At 40.0% G+C, this 19,916-nt stretch overlaps 2 protein-coding genes across 3 annotated transcripts; one reads left to right on the forward strand and one right to left on the reverse strand.

Annotated features, from left to right (window-relative positions):
* Nucleotides 1-3,982: 3,982 nt before the first annotated feature.
* On the forward strand, nucleotides 3,983-10,620 carry LOC117843767 (THO complex subunit 3). Of its 2 annotated transcripts, XM_034724466.2 has the most exons (11): nucleotides 3,983-4,142; nucleotides 4,949-5,044; nucleotides 5,482-5,611; nucleotides 5,956-6,044; nucleotides 6,510-6,578; nucleotides 6,958-7,015; nucleotides 7,173-7,272; nucleotides 9,116-9,202; nucleotides 9,839-9,917; nucleotides 10,002-10,134; nucleotides 10,373-10,620. In XM_034724466.2, the coding sequence occupies exons 1-11, from the start codon at nucleotides 4,026-4,028 to the stop codon at nucleotides 10,408-10,410; spliced, it is 996 nt and encodes a 331-aa protein (XP_034580357.1). In that variant the 5' UTR covers nucleotides 3,983-4,025; the 3' UTR covers nucleotides 10,411-10,620. The 2 variants fall into 2 exon arrangements, with proteins under 2 accessions (XP_034580357.1, XP_034580358.1); XM_034724467.2 differs by lacking the exon at nucleotides 4,949-5,044 and having other exon boundaries at nucleotides 3,987-4,142.
* Nucleotides 10,621-11,478: 858 nt separating this feature from the next.
* On the reverse strand, nucleotides 11,479-17,063 carry LOC117843766 (E3 ubiquitin-protein ligase WAV3). Its single transcript, XM_034724465.2, has 3 exons — nucleotides 16,716-17,063; nucleotides 15,180-15,272; nucleotides 11,479-13,069 (listed from the first exon to the last, which is right to left on the reverse strand). The coding sequence occupies exons 1-3, from the start codon at nucleotides 16,857-16,859 to the stop codon at nucleotides 11,720-11,722; spliced, it is 1,587 nt and encodes a 528-aa protein (XP_034580356.1). The 5' UTR covers nucleotides 16,860-17,063; the 3' UTR covers nucleotides 11,479-11,719.
* Nucleotides 17,064-19,916: the final 2,853 nt, after the last annotated feature.

Raw genomic sequence — 19,916 nt, forward strand, 5'->3', positions numbered from 1 at the left:
TAATTAATTCATCATTAGCAAATGGTTACTGTAGCAGCACATTGTCAAATCATGAACTAATTAGGCTTAATAGATTCATCTCGTCGTTTAGCCTTCATCTGTGCAATGGATTTTGTAAATAGTCTACGTTTAATACTCCTAATTAGTATCTAAACATTCGATATGACAGGACTAAAGTTTAGTCCGGGGATCAAACACCCGCCCCTTAACGTCCTCCACACCCATTGGATGAGGATATTCCATTTTGGATTTTTAAATCGACAGGCTGAAGTCAAAATTGCTACTGGCTGAACGCTCCCATGTGTTTGGTAATTTAGTCTTGGGTATGAATCTGTCAGACTCTCACATTTATCATTTGTTCGTATTTTTCATTTGAAATTTAATCTTTTTTGGTCCTTATCGTTTCTTATTTTCTCATGTGAAGGATGTTCTAGGAGCTGTGATGCATGTTCTGGAAAGAAGTGATGCAATAGCAAACTGAAGATTTGGAGCTTATAAGGTTTGCAATCACCATTTGCCATTTTTTTAGGTATTTACTTTGGTTTCCATGGGTTTTGTGGTCAGTAAATCAGTAGAATGATAGTTCAATTTCATGATGTTTTTCCCTACAATCGTCTTTACAGCTACAAATTTTCATGGTCTGGGTCCAAGAAGTTAAAACCTGAGTCAATTGTGTGTATGTTCCTTTTCAGAAGAACATGACTTAGTTATTTTATGCTAACAGATTGGTTGACAAAATCTTTTTAAAAAATTTTAGTCAAGCTGAGCAGATAAGAGGGGACTTCATAATCGAAAATATGCTGAGCAGGAAGCTTCACAAATAGAGATTGCCTTCAAAAACTGCAAGAACATTGTTTGTGCTAATATTCATGGTTCACAGGTACGATCCTTGTACTACTATGCATCCTGCATGGCTCACGCCACACAGCCAGTAAATTTATACTACAAGAGTTTGTGAGAGGAGGGGCACAAGCACATCATGCACTGGGAGTAAAATATATTGTTTTATGAATTATCACGTTGTTGTTTTCAGGGAGTGTGTTACGAAGGTCAAATCAAAGCTGGAAAAGGAGGTGCTGTCCCTGGAGGTATATTTCCCTGTACCTGGTGCAGCACTGACTTTTTACATTACTTCACTTAAGCTACTCTTGCTGCTTCTCAAGTTTAATATGATTAACTACCTCATATCCTCAATTCGGTCATGGCAATTCATTATTATGTGTTTATTTTCAGGGGAATTTTTCATAGGAATTTGATGTAGTTAAACGAGCCCCTACGTGGGTTTCTGAGTGAATATCGCTCATGTAGGCAGTGCACGTGTTTGTCAACCAGCGACGGGAGGTCTTTTCTGGTTGCTTAAAAAAATTAGTGAAACCTAGGTTACTAGACATGCTACCTTTATTCTAGACAGTGAAGCTCTTTTTTTAATGTTTTTACTGTTTGAGTAGGTATTACTTTATTTTATTGATTGTGAAACTACTTTTATCCCATACATACTAAGAATTTAATCTTATTTTTTCTTTGACCCATGGTATTTGATACGAGAGGCAGTGAGCCACAATTGATATAAAGTTATTTGAAAATTCAACAACTTCTAAAGGACGCTGACAATATCAATACATTTGCAGCTGTATGTCAGTGTGGATGCAGCTACGAAGGAAAGCTTGATGGCTGTTGACAAATGACAGACCACTATTCTCGGACTTCTGGGAGCGTTTCCTGGTATAGATATAAAAGACTTTCCAATGTTCATCATGATTCATATGCCAATACTGACCGTATATCTGTATATCAGGATTCATAGATGCATATGCTAAATTGCTAAACCTGGGCCAACAACCTGATTTCCTTGAAATCAAGGGACTAACATAATGTGGCTCGTAAGTGCCATTTTGGTTTTGTACCCACTGATTATGCCTTTGCCTTTTGTTTGCTGATTTGCTCATGTTACACCAACGTACATGTTATAATAATGTACATTTAAGTTATCTGAAAGGTGATTTGTGATCATCAGAACTTGTGTATATTCTGGCTTCTTACGGTCATCTGCTCAAAAAGAATTGTACATCTAGCATACTCAAGTGTTTTTACTTTAGAATTCTCATTTCAAACCATATGTGATGGTATTGGCAATGTAAGGATTCTACTTATATAGTTCATTTCTTTAGAATTATTTCTTGCTAGTAGACCCGTGTGATCCAAAGATGCTGGTAGTTTGTTTGGGACATCTTTTATATAATAGATTTATTTGTATATTATGCGTATTTAATATCATAAATAATAAGTTTGTTTTTATTATATATTTTTTAAACCACCCGTGCGTGTCGCATGGTACCTCCACTAGTATTGAGAAAGGAAAGCACGAAAGAAAGAAGCTATAGCTCGTTGTTGGTCATACCGTATTACTCATACCATGATTAGTACGCATGGGCTATAATTAAAATTAAAAACAGCAGCCCAATAAAAGTGTAGACAACCCAATAGAGAATAACCGCTGCTCGCGTCATCTCAGGTCGGATCAGCAGCCCACGGTCGGTGCTCGCGTCATCTCAGATCGGATCAGCAGGCTACGGATCGACGTCCCCAGAAGCGTACCAGACCTCGACCCAAGGAGCGTCCCAGCGCGAACCCGTTCCTCGATCGGGACGCCGGCTCGTACCGCGTTCCCGGTGAAACTGATTGGAAAATTAGGTTTCCCTTTATTGAGTTCATGATCGTGTAATCTCATTTGAATTTTTTATTTAGATTAGGAGGGGAGCTCCTCTAGTCCTCTATAGGATTTCTAAAACAAGGGCAAAGACAATTATGAGCTCAAACTTGTATATGTAGTACTAAAATCTATTTATCCCTTTTGTCCGCATAGCATCCTAAACTTTTCTTATCTGAGCTTAACCTTCCCCTTCCATCTATTAAGATGGTTTAGTTTACATACGCCGACACTCACAAATGCATGCACACTCAATCTTATAAATACATGCATGTAACTATAGCACTATTAGCACCTCCGAAAGACTGAGTCAAACTTGGAGATGCTGATCCATCCGTCGATCCATCGTGGCAAGTATTTTTTGACCTGGCCCCATCTTCGTGTGTGTCCAGCAGATGGATTGGTATCTCTAGCCTGCAACTGAAAGAATAGCGCCAATTAAATCCTGGATCAAATCTAGAAAAAAAAAAGTGAGCACCAGTGTGATTCAAGGACTCGAATTCTGATGGGCAGATTACACCACAAAAATCTTACCATCTGAGCTACGCTCAATTCAGATTCATTTGCATTTCTTGAGGATCCATTAAGCTGTCACGTGTACTCCTCCTAACATACACAAAAGGTACTTTGTCCCCTGATCCAAGAGTTGGAATCAATGCAACCAGAATTGCAAGTATAGTTCATCCACGCACACAAAGCGCTAGCCATTTAGAAAAAAATCAGCAACAATTTTTTATTTATTGTAATACTCTCCCACCTCATATAAGTTGTATGGTTGACTTGCTCTCCTCATTTGATTTACAACACGAATTACCTGACATAATTTGCTCCAACCCTCCGCACCTTCGGACACAGAACAAGATAAATAGAGAAGGATATATAGGTTTTCGGCTGGTATTAGGTCAATCTCAATGAAAAATTTAATAAGCATCAAATTCATACTATATTAATAATTTTTCTGACTTAGCAGGATCATTATATGGAGAGAGTAGTTTTATCACACCCAACAACCTTAGAGCCTGTTCACTTCAGCTTATTAAGCCGGCTTATCAGCTACCAAACAGTGTTTTCCTCTCACAACAAATCAGCCGTTTCAGCTTTTCAGCCGGCTTATAAGCTGAAGCGAATGGGCTCGAGCCCATCCCATCCCATCCCATCCTTACGTCCAGTCCGTGCAGGCGGCTCTGCTTAAAGTTGCCCAAAGTCCCAATGTAGCCCAGCCCATCAGGCCCAGATCAAATCCACCAGGATCGCCTACCCGAGAACAAGCAAGACGGACTGACTGGGAGAGAGAGAGAGAGAGAGAGAGAGAGAGGGGATGGAGGGCAAAGAAGAGGAGCGGAAGGGCAGCGGTGGCGCCGCCGCCGGCGTCTCGACCCCCGGGGCGAACCTGAAGGACCTCGTTTCGAGGGAATACTACGGCCACAAGAAGAAGGTAAGCCCTCTCCACGCCCTCACAATATAGCGAAAAAGAGAAGCCATCGGAATTTCTTCGTGAGCCCCTAAAACCCAAAATCTCGCAAGAAGAAAGGGATCCAAGTTCCAACCTTTTGCATCTTCCGGTTCCAGTTCGTAGGGTGAGGCCCTAAAGCCAAGCATAATGAGGAACAAAGATGCGAAATTTGCAATCCTTGGGTCCTCCAGTTTGATTTCTAGTAAGGATCTAAGTGGGATCATGGTGGCTCTATCCGGGTTTTGGTTTGTGCGGCGTATTGTTTCTCTTATCCTTGGACATAATGAAGAAGGTGTGACGATATGTGAGCGGAAATTAGGCTCGCCCTTCTACTTAGAAACTCGAGTTATAATGTTAGGGCTTGCTGAATAAAAATTAAGATGTTTGCTGCAGCCAAACGTGCTTGCGAAGGAGTTTGGCTGTAATATTTGTTATTCCCTCTCTTTTGGTTGAACTCTGTTGCAGTAAAGGAGCAGGAGTTGCTCAAATGTTCATTTCTTGTGCTTGTCTAGCTTTCCAAAGCTTCAATGAGGAAAACTAGGAAGGGATAGCTTTTCCCTTCACAAGAAAAACATTCTGAAATAGGATTTCTTGGTTTGTTTCTTGCATTCTGTTGATTGTATTGCTAAATCGTCCCCATAATGATCTTCAAAGAAAAACTCTACCCTAGTACTTGACACTACAAAGTTTAGCTGTATTTGTGGTTTTTCTTTTCTTGCTCTTTGTTCTGCATTTCATTGGTAATCTTATCAGTGTGAATATTTAATATTCTGGTATTTTGTTACTAGGTGCACTCTGTAGCATGGAACTGCCTAGGCACAAAGCTTGCTTCAGGATCGATTGATCATACTGCACGTGTTTGGAGCATTGATCCTCATGGCCATGTAACCTTTCATCACCACCAATTTTTTTTTTTTTTACAGAATGGGGGTACCCCTTTTTGTTGCCATACTGTCCAGTGTCCCTCTTTTTATTATGAGTCATATTGATAAATTTAAAAGATTTGCATTATTCTGATATTTCCCATCTCATCAAACCGACAGAAAGTTTTGACCTTAACCTTAAGAAATGGTAGCATGAAGATTCTCTATTCACATATTCATGTCGATTTATGGTGTAATATGCCCAAGAGGGGTGAATGCTACTACCTTTTACAATGCTATGTTTTAAAATTTGAGAACTGCATAAATTTGATCATCATCCTTAAGAATGACTTACTTTTCTTTATTTGTACAACGGAGTGGAATTTCGTCTTAAGTTTCTATACCATCAAAATTTCCTAACTGCTATCTGTGCTGAATCAATGAATTTTATTGCACAGTCGAAGGTTAAAGATATTGAACTGAAAGGCCACACAGATAGTGTAGATCAGCTATGCTGGGATCCAAATCATCCTGATACAGTTGCTACTGCAGCTGCTGACAAGTCTATTCGTCTTTGGGATGCTCGAAGTAAGCAGTTCACTTCATCCTTGATGGTGCTAGAATGCACAGTTTTGTTCAGCACTGCTAATGCATTGCATTACTATCTTAAAGCGATGAAATCTATTTTTGAATTTGTTCTTTCCTATTGTCCACAATAAACATGATGTGGGAAAATCTCTTATGTAAAAAATTTATGCGAAAGCTATGTAGTAAATTTAATGCATTGTGTTACTTGATATCTGGCTTAGGATGATACATTGTACTTTCTGTTCCCTTGTTATGATGGTTTCGTTGTGGTGGATGTTTACCTGTCATTCATATTATGATGTTCTGATCCTGCTTTCCTCGCACTTCTTTGTGTTTTTTTTCAGGTGGAAAATGTCAAGTTATTGAACTGAGTGGAGAAAACATCAACATCACATATAAACATGATGGTACTCAGATAGCTGTTGGAAACAAGGTTCACATGTTGCCTAATTCTTTCTCGTAACGCCAGTATTGGCACACATTTTATAAGAAAACTGAATTAAATTAATCTGCTTATGCTATAACAAAAGATGGGTTGTTCTATTGTCACTTTTTTTTTTGAGTTTTAATACAAAATGTTGCTGTATTGCAATTTTTTTCTGTTTCTGCAAGTGCTGCATTTTGTGATGCTGAATCCTGCACCAGTGCCATTGCAATATAAAATGGAACTATGCACCTGAAGAAATACATGTATGCATTTTAATCCTGCAATTAGATGTAATCATGACATGTTTTGCTTTTTATGGATATTCATAAGTTTCCTGAGAATGTGAATGATTTAAGATACTTGTGAAAATCACACATTGTTTTAGGAAGATTGTTCACTCTTATGTGTTTACAAATTTCTAGTTTTATTATCAAATTATATGTCTACTGTAACAGCTGTTGTAATGTGTAGGAGGATGAACTGACGATTTTGGATGTTCGGTCATTAAAAGTTGTTAAAAAACACAAGGCTAATTACGAGGTAAATTTTACTTGAAGTTTGAATATGTGAAACATTTTCTATCAATTCTTTGTTTGATCGAACTGTTCTTTTTGGATGAGCATGCACACATACTTGTCAGAAGATACAAAGTTACAAACTGAGCAGCCTGAGCATGTGCGCTTATCTGAGACAGACAATTTGATATATGAATATTTAAATGAGTACCACCGTATGAATTTTATCAAAAGTGGAATTTACATAGTTTGTTTAATTTATACATTACTGATTTATGTACCTTTTGGAGCTTTGTTTTTTCGATCTCATGCAATTCACAATTTGTTTATTTTGCAATGTGTTACCATGGATAAATTGTTGCTTTAGTCATTTAACATTTCTAAATTACATTGCTTTCCTCAAGGTGAATGAGATTGCATGGAATAAAGCTGGAGATCTATTCTTCATCACTACTGGGCTAGGTAGGATACTAAGCTGCTTTTTCCTTAACTCTGCATCAGTAAGATCACATTAATACTGAATAAATAAAACTGTTTAGTTACATATTGGCAGATTTCATGTGCTACTAAATCATATCAGTTGATGTTGATGTTTCCAAATGGTTTGTTGTTCATGCAGGACACATTGAGGTGGTTAAGGATCTTGAGTTTTTGAAGCCCTGCAAATTGAATGCTCATACAGCAGGGTGTTATTGCATTGCAATGGATCCCCTTGATAGGTATTTTTTTTTCGAGGATCTTCATTTATTTCTTACTATCCACGTGATATGCCTACCACATGTCTCTAATCTATTCAACTTATAATCTGGCTATTAATATAATAATTTGGAAACAGTCCGTTTTACTCCCCTCACCTATTTACTTTGTCCACTTAACCCCCTAAGCAAAATTTAGGATCACTTTACTCCCCCGAACTATTTCATTTGGTCCAATCTACCCCCGAATTAGATTTCTCTTTTTTGTTTCGTCACGTACAAGTCGAGTTTTAATTTCAGATTTTGCCAATTGGATTATAACACGATGCTCTACGTTAGAAAAATACATTAGCAATTTTTCATGATTACTTTTTGTACATTTTTGTATATCTAAGATCAATTTCGTATTGAATATTCCTAACCTATGAAAATAACCATGAAAAATTCTTAGTATAGTTTTTTAACATAAGGCATCATGTTTTGTATCTGCTCGCAAAATTTGAACTCAAAATTCAGCTCATACACGGAGAAACAAAAAAGAGAAATCTAATTAGGGGGTAGATTGGACCACATGAAATAGTTCAGGAGAGTAAAGTGAGCCTAAATTTTGTCCAGGGGGTTAAGCGGACAAAGCGGGGAGTAAAATGGACCTTTTCCTAATAATTTTTGGGAAAAACTGTATTTTTCATCCCTTAAGAGCATCTCCAACGGTCTCCCTTTCCCCAATCCAACTACCGTATTGGGAGGGTTGATAAGAAAATAGTGCTCCAACAGTCTCCATTTACCTTTCCCTTTTCCCAATAATTATTGGGACAAGCCAATAATTCATCCCAACTCTCCCTAAATAAAGGAGGAGTTGTGACTCCCAATACGGTAGTTGGATTGGGATGAGATTATTGGGAGAATGCAAAAGCAACTCTCCTAATAACGGTGAAAGTGATATTGGGATATCCCTATTAACTAGTTATTGGGAAACATTTATTGGGGGACTGCTGGAGATGCTCTAAGTATTGCAAAAGTGTGGCATTCATCCCTCATGTTTCATTTGGTGCAAGTCAACCCCTTAACTAACTAAACTGATGCATTTATCATCCCCACGTTTAACAATAGCTTGTTAATCACCGCCTAGCCATGTCTTATGTTGAGTCCATCGCTATAACAGTTCGGTGTGAATTGGTTCCGTTAATTTTCCCTAAAAAATTTTATGGGTAGCGAGTTTAGAGAATTTACTGAAATTTTTGTGGATTTTATATTTTTGACTCATTACATCGCTAAGCAGTGATTAATCAGATGATTATGTGGCATAAACTGTCATTAGATGGCACTAAACCATTGTTAAGTCGAGGTGGGGGTGATTAGTGCACTGATATAATTAGTTAATGGATCGATTTGCACCAATTAAAGCATGAGGGCTGAATGTCACAGTTTTAAAATACTTAGGGGATGAAAAATAAACTTTTTGCTAATTTTTGAAATTGTATATTGTAGCTTCATCTTTAGATAAAAGAGCAACCTTGGAGTGATTGATTGATTTGCTAGGATATTGCCAGGCCTGTGTACAATGATGATTTCAGAATTTACGTAGAGAAGGTGCAAATTAGCATGCTAGTGGGGCCTAGATTCTTTGTCTATGCTAGATAAGACTATCTGGTATCCCAGGTCCTGTATGACAGCCTTATATTTGTTGTTACTTTCCAGTTTAGCCATCTCTGTGATGGTATTGAACTACTTAACTTATAAAGTGACTATGTCTAGCAAGTTTTGATCTACAAGGATATGGAAATAAGCGTCAAGCATTTGTGTAGCTGCCAGAGTTTTTGCACCCAGTTCTTTTGCTGATGACAGTTACAAATTGTTCTGATGCTAGGTACTTCGCTGTTGGAAGTGCAGATTCACTTGTCAGTCTTTGGAATGTCAAAGAGTTGCTATGCATTAGAACCTTCACAAAACTTGAGTATGTTCTCCTTCAGCTTACCTTTGCAATATAGCATGGCATCATAGCAGTAGTTTTGATTGATTTTATAATCCTGTGCATGACTTCTCAGTTGTCATTATTATTCGTTTGATGGAGTATTGTATTTATATAAATATTTGAGTTAGGATCTGAGAATTTTTTGTGGGAAAGCAGCGGCCCTGCCTATCCAAGATAATGGAAACTGAGAAATGGTGGAAAAGTGTGGCAATGGGGGTATTTTGGCATTGTATTCACTTGGTCTTTAATGAAAATAGTTTTTTATTTTTCTGGGGATTAGGGGGCGGGGGGGGGGGGGGGGGGGGGGGGGGAGTGAAGAAACTTTTGTGGGGGTTTATGGCTTGCGGTCTTGCATCAACTTCTGTAGTTTTTTTTACTGCAAACTACTATTATCTATTTTCAGTTTTGATGAGCATACAAATATTTGTTTGTTTTGATGAAAATGGCGTTTTATTTTTCTGGGGATTAGGGGTGGGGTGTTGAGTGAAGAAACTTTTGTGGGGTTTACGGCTTGCGGTCTTGCATCAACTTCTGTAATTTTTTTTACTGCAAACTACTATTATCTATTTTCAGTTTTGATGAGCTTACAAATATTTGTTTGTTTCTTTTTTTTCTTAGGTGGCCAGTAAGAACAGTTAGCTTCAATCATACTGGAGAATTCATTGCATATGCCAGTGAAGATCCTTTCATTGATATTGTGAGTGGTTCCGCGAAATACTTATAATTCAAGACTAATTGTAGCCAGAAGTATGGTTCCTTTAACATTTTCTCCTTCCATCAGGCGAATGTTGAGACTGGACGATCTGTTCATCAGATTCCTTGCAAAGCAGCTATGAACAGTGTTGAATGGAATCCTAAGTACAACCTCCTGGCCTATGCAGGAGATGACAAAAACAAATACCAAGCTGATGAAGGTATGGTTGCTGCAGTTCAATCTTCTAGTTTGGCCTGCAGAAATAAATGATACAAAGGTGTTAAAACTCCACCTGATAACAGCTGTATCTGTTTGGCGTCTTATTGTAGAGAATTATCTTGTTCCAAGGGTTTCTAGTACCATGTTATTACCGATATGCTCAATGTTTCAGTTCATAAGACTTTTGTGGTGACAATCAAAAGTTTTTAATAAGTTTTTATATTTAAACTTTTTTGCAGGTGTTTTCCGGATATTTGGCTTTGAAACACATAACTGATGCTGACTAGACTTCCATCATGTAGTTGTTGTAGATTTGCTTGGGATCTATTTACGTTGATACATTTTTTGGTGTTCAACGCAACTTCGATGCTAATTAATGTTATGCCAGCTTAAACTGAACAGATTACTTCATTGTACCATAGGATACCGTATGTGACTATCATTTTGTTTTTGCCTAAATAACATTCATACTCCATCCTTTTCTTTATGTAGGACATCTTACGATTTAAAACTAATCTTTTCAAGTTGACCAACATTAGTTAAATTGTATGCATGATTAGTATGTAAAAGTTGTGCCGATATATTTATATGTTGCATTCTTTAATATGATATTGGTTTTTTTGTGACAATTGATATATATTTTAAGAAAAATTAGTGGTCAAAGTTTGTTTCTAAAGGCATTTTCAAATGCTAATACGCCACAAAGAAAATGAGGGAGTACATATTATTCTTGGAAGCAGATAAATAAGATACCCTGTTCACCGATTGCATCTTATGAGAATCCAACTGAAATGTATTTTGGTGATAATAAAATAAAATTATGCAAAGGTGTTAACCAAAGAGGGGAAAATTCAAGGAAGCCCTCTCAACATGTAAATATTGCAGTCTCAACAGGAGATAAACTTCATCTGTCAATGTGATGTTGGTTGAGCTGGTCGTGTTATGTTAAAGTCCACCTTGATTAGCTTCCTGTTTGCTGGGTCGTTCGAATTGAAATGAAGAAGGCACTTATCTTTGTACCCAGTTTACCCAAACATGATATCATAACCGTTAAAGAACAAGGAAATAAAAACAAAACGAGATTCTTGTTTATTTTAACTTGCAAGGATCAAAGTGTAAGCTGTAACTGAGTGGCATGGGTAAAACGTTGTGGCAAATAATTCATAGAAATTTTACAACGCAACCTGACTTGATGGTTGTTTCAAGTAGTATTTGCTGGAATTTGACTTTTTAACAAACACAAATGAAGAGAGAACACATGCTAATTAAATAATGCAAATACAATGGCAGTGCTTCTGAAGAACAACACTTCCAACTTCCTCACATTCATAATTATCAAAATCACTCAAAAAAACTACCATTTTCCATTTTCAGTATGGTCTGTTTCACATTCTGATTCATACAAACAGAATGTGTCAACAGAAAAAACTCTGCACACATTTCACGGAGACAAGACCATCTTACAGGGATTCAGATCCACAACAAAAAGAATACAAAAGCAGACACCACCCACAGATGCTTGCAGGAATTCAAAAAAAGAAACCAACAAGAATCATATTTCGCAGCTGATCACCAAGCTCTTTTACTCAGGCCCTGTACACATTGAAATGCTTCGCCCATCTCCGCGCCATGAAAGGGTCATGGTAATCCCGCCTCTCTGCACTGCAGCTCCTCCTCTCGCCACCGATGCTCAGTCCCATCTCCCTCACTCCACAGTACCGGCTGTCGCCTTTCTCTTCAAAACCAACGGCTGTTTCACCTGTCCTCAGCTGCTCCTCTCTTCCACCCTCCAGGTAACTGTAACCGACCAGTATGAAGCCACAGTCTGCCACAAGGTCGAGCGGGATCCTTCGCTCTTCACCACCTCTCAGCTCACCTAGCCTCACCATTCCCCCATGCTCCCCTATCCTCAGCTGGGTGTCACCTATCACACCGCCAAGCAACCGCGCTAGGAGTTCCTCAAACTCATGCATGATAAAGCCACTCTGCACCCCAAAACCGTGCCCAACATGAAACTGGTGAACTGGGATGTTGGAATGGTTCATGTCCACCCCAACACAGCTGCGGACTGGATGGTCAGATAAGTGAAGGATGCAGTTGCTTGGATTCTGATGTGCCCTGTCCTCCAATATCTTCAGGCCTTTATGTATAGCACCTACAGGATCAGTTCCGCCAACACAACAGAGGTGTTCAATGACCTGCAATGCTATTCTTTTTCCATGCGATGTCATCCGACGCAAGGGGAAGGCACGGGTTGCGGTGGTAGCATTTGTGACAATGGCTAACCGGTCGATTGCCCTCATGGAGAAGACAACAAGTGCCATTGCCTGCTTCAAGAGCCTTAGATGTGGTCCATTAGGACTGGCAACCAGGACCAAGTCCATGGCTGGCTGCGGAGCAAGACTGACAGAGAGGTAAGCACGCCTTTGCCCGCTTGGTGAAGCTATCTGTGGTGGTGAAAGCATGGAGGAGCTGCTGTATTGGCAGTGCTGTCGTAGTGGCAACATACGTCCGCAGGGATAATGCCCGAGGACATGATGATGAGCTGCCACTGGAGCTGGGATAAGGGCAAAGCGAAGACATGGGTCCACATGCTCAGTCGAAGTGTAAGGCTCAACCGGGTCATCATCATTGTAGCGGGCAGCACGAATGGAGGACCTTCTGTTAACACGGGATGATGCGATGTTGTCATCAAGGATGCGAAGGATTGGATCCGACTGGTTGTGCAGCAATGGTGGAATCTTCAGGTCACGTGGCAGCTCAGACCATTGTGCACGGCAGATAGGGCAGGTGATATTGCCATGCCGGATGTTGGAGGCGATGCATAGGAAGTGGAAAGAGTGGGAGCATTGAGCTGTGAAGATTGCTGGCCTCTCAACATTGTCAACATCACTGCTGCTGGTGCTGAGGAGCTCCAAACAAATTGCACATAGATTCTGAAATTAAAAGCACAACATATTGCAATTGTGATCAGAATACACATGACAATAATTAGAAAGTAAACCGCATGTCCATGAAAGACCACAAATAAATAAGTGCAAAAACTTAGGATTAATCTAAAATAATAAAATTCTCATTCTAGAGCAAGTCACTTGATTGTGCGCACTTCATTTAATGCATCATTTAGCTCTATGGCCTACTTCCATAACCTCCAAAACTAACCAGCCCTGAACACTCATCCGAGATGACTAACTACATTGATAGAGATGCTGACAGGGCAATATAGGGCAATTGTACCGTTCATTGCAAGCTGGCATATGTTGAATAAATAGGACTGCTCATCACAAAAAAAAACTTTGCCAAAATCCAAATCACTGGTTAACTCAGGCACATCTTGTCCTAGGAGCATTTGTTTGGATCAAATTTTAGCTTCAACGTTAATTGCGTAATGCCATTACAACCAAGCTGGCGAAGGGATGTACTTATTTTTTTGAAAATTGGAAGAGATGTACTTTGCAAGAACATAGATCAATAAATGTCCTTTCCTATATTAAATTATAGAATTTGTTTCGCAAAATGTTAGTATTAAATCCCAAAAGGTCTACCAAATTGAAATGATAATGCTTTTTCAAATAATTAAAAAAAGATACTAGTTTTTTTGGTCAAGATATCCCCTGCCGATCACTGTGGCTGACATGACAAGGTGCTCATAAATGACTGCTCTTACTTTTATGTACCATTAGGGAGACAAGCATCATCACATATGTGAGACAACATAAAAGAGTAGCTAAAAAGTATCACAACACCATATTACCAAATTTTTGAAACTTTAAAGGCAAACACAATTATGTGAGCCACTATTACTATTAGATGTAATGTGGATGATCATAAGACTTATGTGCACTAAATGAATGTATGCAGCCTTTTTATATACCTGTGAATTGCAACTGTCATCCTTTCAAACCATAAAACAGAGCCAGAGAATGAAGATAGAAACTACAGATGCCTCGATCATTAATAATTGAAAGATTGTTACCATATTTTGTATGTTTTGTCAGCCTTAATCCTCAACATAATCACCTCAAAGGTTATTTCCTTTCAAAAAATAGCTTATCTTGGAGACTGGAGACAACAAACTTCACTCCTGAGCATTCTAGAGGGGGGCTTAGAGCAGTGGCGGAGCCAGAAAAAAAGTATAGGTGGGGCGGCTTCTAGTGAGAAACTAAATCAGATAGCATATGCACCAATTCACACAGCACTTATGCAATCGCTGGTAATATAGAAAAAAATAGATGAGTAACACAAGTGAAATTTTAATATGTTACCTCAAATTTGAAGGAAAAATTTGTAGTAATTGCACCATACATTACAACATACAAAAAAAAATTGAAACCTGTAGATCGTGTAGAGATCAATTGACAAGTGATAATAAAAGGATGATATGCATTCTCAAAATAAAAAGGATGATATGCCTCGAATATCATGCATTCCTGCTACACGGCGTGCAAAATATCAGCTAGCCCCCGGCCGGTGCAGAATGCAGATACAGGTAGATAGAGAGGCTTCAAAAAGCAATGCTTCGGTGCTTGTGTTTCCCTTAGAACAACATCAGGCGCGGCCGGAGGGTCGTCTTCTTCTCACGCAAGCAGCTTGCTCTTTCTCGTCTGCAAGCCATGGTGCCCGAGATGCCCGGCTCGTGGCCAATGGAGAAAGGAGGGTTGTGAGACGCGAACGACGGTAGCTGGGGCGGCCGCCCCACCCCGCCGATAGGGTGGCTCCGCCCCTGGCTTAGAGTGAAGCTCACAACGTTGAGATATTCTAAACACCACTTACCACCAATTTGCCTTTTAGTTTGTCACAGCTGCCACAACTAATCAGTTTGTCTCTTGTTATATAAACCATTAGCTTGTCTCTTGCTATCTTCATCATTCTCAGGAAAGCATGATCCTGATCTCTTCACTACTTCATTAGTTAGAGAAAAGATTTTTTTTAATTAAAAAGTTCCATTATTGAGATTGCCGAAAGAACAGTTTTGTGGTCCAAATAAAAAATCGTACATTTGGGGAAAAAAGAAAAAGGGGATGCAAGTGGACATATAGCTGGTACCTTGTCAGCCACTCTGGTGCTGGTGGGTTCCTCCATCTTTTGCTGCTCTCCATCACTGCTGTCTGCAGGCGCATTCAGTGCCGAGCATGAGATCTGCATATATCACAACCCACAAGGTGTTATGGAGTAGGATACACATGTACGCTGCAATGCAGCTGCATTCAAGATACTGTTCAGATTGCTTGGACAATAAATACGAGAAACAAGGGGGGAAAAAAGAAAGGCCAGGTTGTCCTGTTCTACATTTGTGTACTTTCACATACTATTTATGTATCAATGATATCAAGGACACATGTGAGTTCAAAATGAAATTCTAGACACACATATAACCACCATATGGTCATTCCTTACAGTGCTGAAACATTTGCACTGCTGACTGCTAACAGCCAATTTACTGGATAACATGTTGGTCTACAGTCCCAAGGAAACTGAATGTTGCGAAAGAAAGGAAGAAAAGAATGCACATTTTTAAAGAAAAGAAGGGGAAATTTCTAGGGAACACAAACTGGTCTCATAAAAATATGTGGCCTATGCAGAGCAACTTGCAACAATCTCCGGTCCTCAAATAAGGGAAAAAGGTATCAACAGTACCCAAGACAATGAGTGGCCGCTCACATGAACGATAACGGATTCTGAATGCTACTTATGCAGATTTTTCAACCTTATTTAGATGGCTGGATCAGGAGTCAAAATTTGACGAAAATAAGATGACCGTAAACATGGTATGGTTGGACGATGATCAAATTTCAAATTTAGTCCTAACATTTCTCCCAGTACAAGATAAGATGATGAGAGAGCCAGAGCAATAATTCCCTTTAATGGATGAATAGTACAAAGAACTGCAAACCAGCTAGGTTGACAATCGACTACTAGTAATTTTATTTTAGTAAGGGGCCCTAAGAATAAAATAAAGGCAAAAGGATTGTGCAAGTCCAAAAAACCAAAGTGGCCTGAGCTTGTTAAAATCCAAATCCAGTCACTATTTGCATTTTCTTTACAGTAAAGAAAACACCAAAACCAACCAGGAAGGCATTTGGAGCACTCTTTCTGTTGGATGGGATGAAATCTAAAAGAGGCAAGAGGCAGAAGAACTTCTGCTTTCGATGGAAGAACGCCGCAACAACTACACCTAAAAATGACGGGGTGCAAAAAAACAAAATGCAGTTGAGAAAGGGCTGAAAGGGACAGAGGAAAATGAGCAAGAAACTAGAAGCCAGAATAGGACAGGAGGCAGATGCATTGATTTTGCGGGTGGAAAATCAAAATTAACTCCATCCAATAAAATGGAGCCCTGAATTTTTTTTAAATACAACTGCATTTAACTAGGAACTTGCACAAATAGACATAGAATCTTGTTTTCTTGAAGATAAAACAACGGGAACCACGAAAACAGAGCAAGTCTGATGAGATTGTGAACAATGCAGCAAAAATGAGCGATTTCTTGGACCCTTTTTCCTCCTAGAAACAGCTGCCTTCAAAGCCCTTAAATCCTCGGAAGCAAGAGGATAGGAAATGGAGAAAGAGAATAGCGCATACAGTTTTGGAAGAAGGCGGGGAGGGAGCGGTGGCGTAGGAGAAGAACGAGGCGCAGGAGAGGCCGATCCGCTTGGCCGCCGCCCTTCGCCACCGCGCGAGCGTCCCCTCGGCGGCGCCGTCGCCGCCGGCGCATCCCCCCACCATTGCTCCCTCTCTCGCTCCTCCCCTTCCCACTCAGCTGCCTACACCACCATAATCTCTTTCTCACTCCACTCTGCTCATCTCTCTCCTCCCTCTGATCTTGCTTGCTGTTGTCCCAGACTCACCAAGCTGGAGGTGTAAACGCTACCCTCTGGCAGCCTTCTGGGCTTTGTACAAGGAGCAAGGTGTGCACGAAAGAAAGATGACCCCCCCCCCCCCCCCCCCCCCCCCCCCCCCCCCCCCCGAGGTGAGCAGATTTGGCAATTGCAATGTAGCCCTTGTCATTTTCTCATTTGGATTTTAGACCTACTCTTCAAATGAAAACAAATGGTGATTCATAACTGTGCCCACGCTTACCTGGAGGTGTGTACCGGGTCAGCTCATATTTTAAAATAGAGGGAGGGGTTAACGTTAACTGAATGTTCATCCTTTTTTTTTCAAAAGTAACTGAATGTTCATCCTTTACATCCATTGGTCCTCCAATCCAATTCTTATCTTCAAGTTCTGTATTCAAATCTTGTGTTATCTATGAGCTGTGGCCATCAACTAGAATACTGATTCCATTTCAGTGTTTTGCAGGGTAAAATGTTCCATTCCATACATTTGCAAGTACAAACTAGAATGCTATGCAGCCCTAATTCTGAACATTTCTAGGATCTGTATGCGAAGAGACCTTAGAAACTTTGCTTGGTGAGTGCTGGAACTGCTGAGCTGCTACCTGCTATTCACCGTGGTCCCACTCCTCTGCCACCCTTTTTCCCTTTGGGCACGAGAACAGCAATTAAAAACCTTTTGGTGCACGCCTTGACTGCCTTGGACTCGCGCTCACACCAAACCGAACGGACATCTCATCTCAGCCGTCGGTTGACCGGCTGCCATGGCAGGCAAGCCGATCGCAGCCGTTCATCTCACCACGAAGGCCTGTGACTGTGAGAGAGTGACTGGCCAGCGGTCAGTCAGCCGGTCAGTCATCAGTCAGTCGGAGCAGCGGCACAAGGCCCAAAATGTTCAGTTGAGACCTTTTCTTTTCTTTTGCTTCATCTTTTGTTTTTTTTCCTTTTTTTTCTTTATTTCATTTCAAGAGCTCAGCTTCCATTGAACAAGGCATTGGTGTGTGTGAGTCAGTGAGCAAGGAGAGGAAGGAGACAACAGGGGCAGATACAGAGGACGCCATGGATGGCAGTATGTGTGCATGGGCATTGATGCGTGTGTATCAGCAGCAGTTGTTGGATTAGTTGCAACCGGTTACAAAAGGTGCTGGATTAGTACTACTAACCCAAAAGGTGACAGGACTACCGGTTAGTATTTAGTAGGTGGTTTCAGTTTAGAAATAAATGGCGTTGAAGGGAGACGTGTATGTCATGCGTGGATCCATTTGATCTTTCTCTGAAGCCGCTGGGTGATCTTTTTCTAGAGTGGGTGAAGCCTCCGGTGAAGAAAGTGTGGTTGCCATCCATGCTGATGCAAGGTCGTTTTGTTAAATCGTTGTAAGGTGTGTTTGCAATGCTTGACCGTGTGTGTTAAGTGAATGAAGCGTAGAGATCAATGCACGTCTGTTCAGCGGCGGAGCTTGGAGGAAAATTTGGAGCGGGCCATGCATAATTTAGGGAGCCCAGGGGTGGCCATTTTTATGTGTTTTAATTCCATTCCTATATCTTCTATTCCTGCATTCCAAATGCCTGCTTCTACAACTTTTCTATGTTTTTCATTCCTCTGTTTTTCCGATTCACTTATAATTCTTTGTTTCCTACCATTTCTATGTTTTAAATTCCTTCATTCCAAACAAGGCCTGAAGGTTTATGAGCAAAACTACCTAAACATTATAGCATCCGGTGGAGATTACACAAATGTAGGGGGAGCCCTGCGTTTGTTGCACTGCGAACAAAGAAAGCAACATGTGTTGGATCATAAAATGTGAAGTACAGTGAGATTTTCGACTGGAGCTCTAATGAATTCTTCACTGCAATCGTCCTTACCATCCTGTGGCATTATACCATTTGAACATGGGAAATCCACTCATGATTATTTTTTCACAAGAATTAGTACATTTTTAGTATGTGTTGCAAATATGTTATAAAAAACCTGATGCCAATACGTCAATTTGTGACTGGGGGAGTATTAGATATATATAACCACACATTACATCATCATCGATGGGCTGTGCTGCAAGAACAATTTCAACTTTAGTCACTATTATTGTTCCGACAACTTTTAATTGAGAGTGATCAAATTGCACGTTAAAATTTGGGTTATAATTAATTTGGTGAGACCAAAGAAACCTACCAATTAAACTCCCTAGTCCTACAAAGTGTAGAAATAGGTCCCGTTTGGATACTCCCTGCTAAAGTTTAGTACCTATCACATCGGATATGTGAATGCTAAACATAGGCTAATTACAAAACTAATTGCACAGATGGAGTCTAATTCGCGAGACGAATCTATTAAGCCTGTCCATGATTTGATAATGTGGTGCTATAGTAACCATTTGTTAATGATGGATTAATTAGGCTTAATAGATTCATCTCGCGAATTAGCACAGGGTTCTGCAATTAGTTTTATAATTAGCTCATGTTTAGTCCTTCTAATTAATATTCGATATGACACTGCTAAAATTTAGCACCTAATATTCAAACACCCCTAAGCAACCACGGTACCATAAGATTGTCAAAAGAAAAACAGGAGGAGCACTTCCCCCCCTCTCTAACTCTGGATTTGTGTGCACTCATCACATATTTAATCATGACGCATTTAAAGGCTAAAGGTAAGAGTCACTTTGCATGGAGGATCCGATGTCACTGTCCATGCTGCCGCCCAATTTTCCGGAAAACCAGCAATAGCCGATGGCTCCATAGTAGCATATCACAGCTGACAACACCCATTGGAGCATAGGTCTTCTGTTTTTGGAGTTTAGGTGCATCCAAGACCTCAAGCTTTGCTCCAAAAAAATTGGCTGTCGCTGTGTTTGTTCAAGGAAAAAAAAAGAAGGTACTTATCGCTTGGCGCGCTGGGATACAAACAAAAGGCTCCAAAAACGTTGCTGCCCTCGGCGCACGGTTGGGA

Source organism: Setaria viridis, chromosome 2 (assembly GCF_005286985.2).
Source record: "Setaria viridis chromosome 2, Setaria_viridis_v4.0, whole genome shotgun sequence".
Taxonomy (NCBI): Eukaryota; Viridiplantae; Streptophyta; class Magnoliopsida; order Poales; family Poaceae; genus Setaria; species Setaria viridis.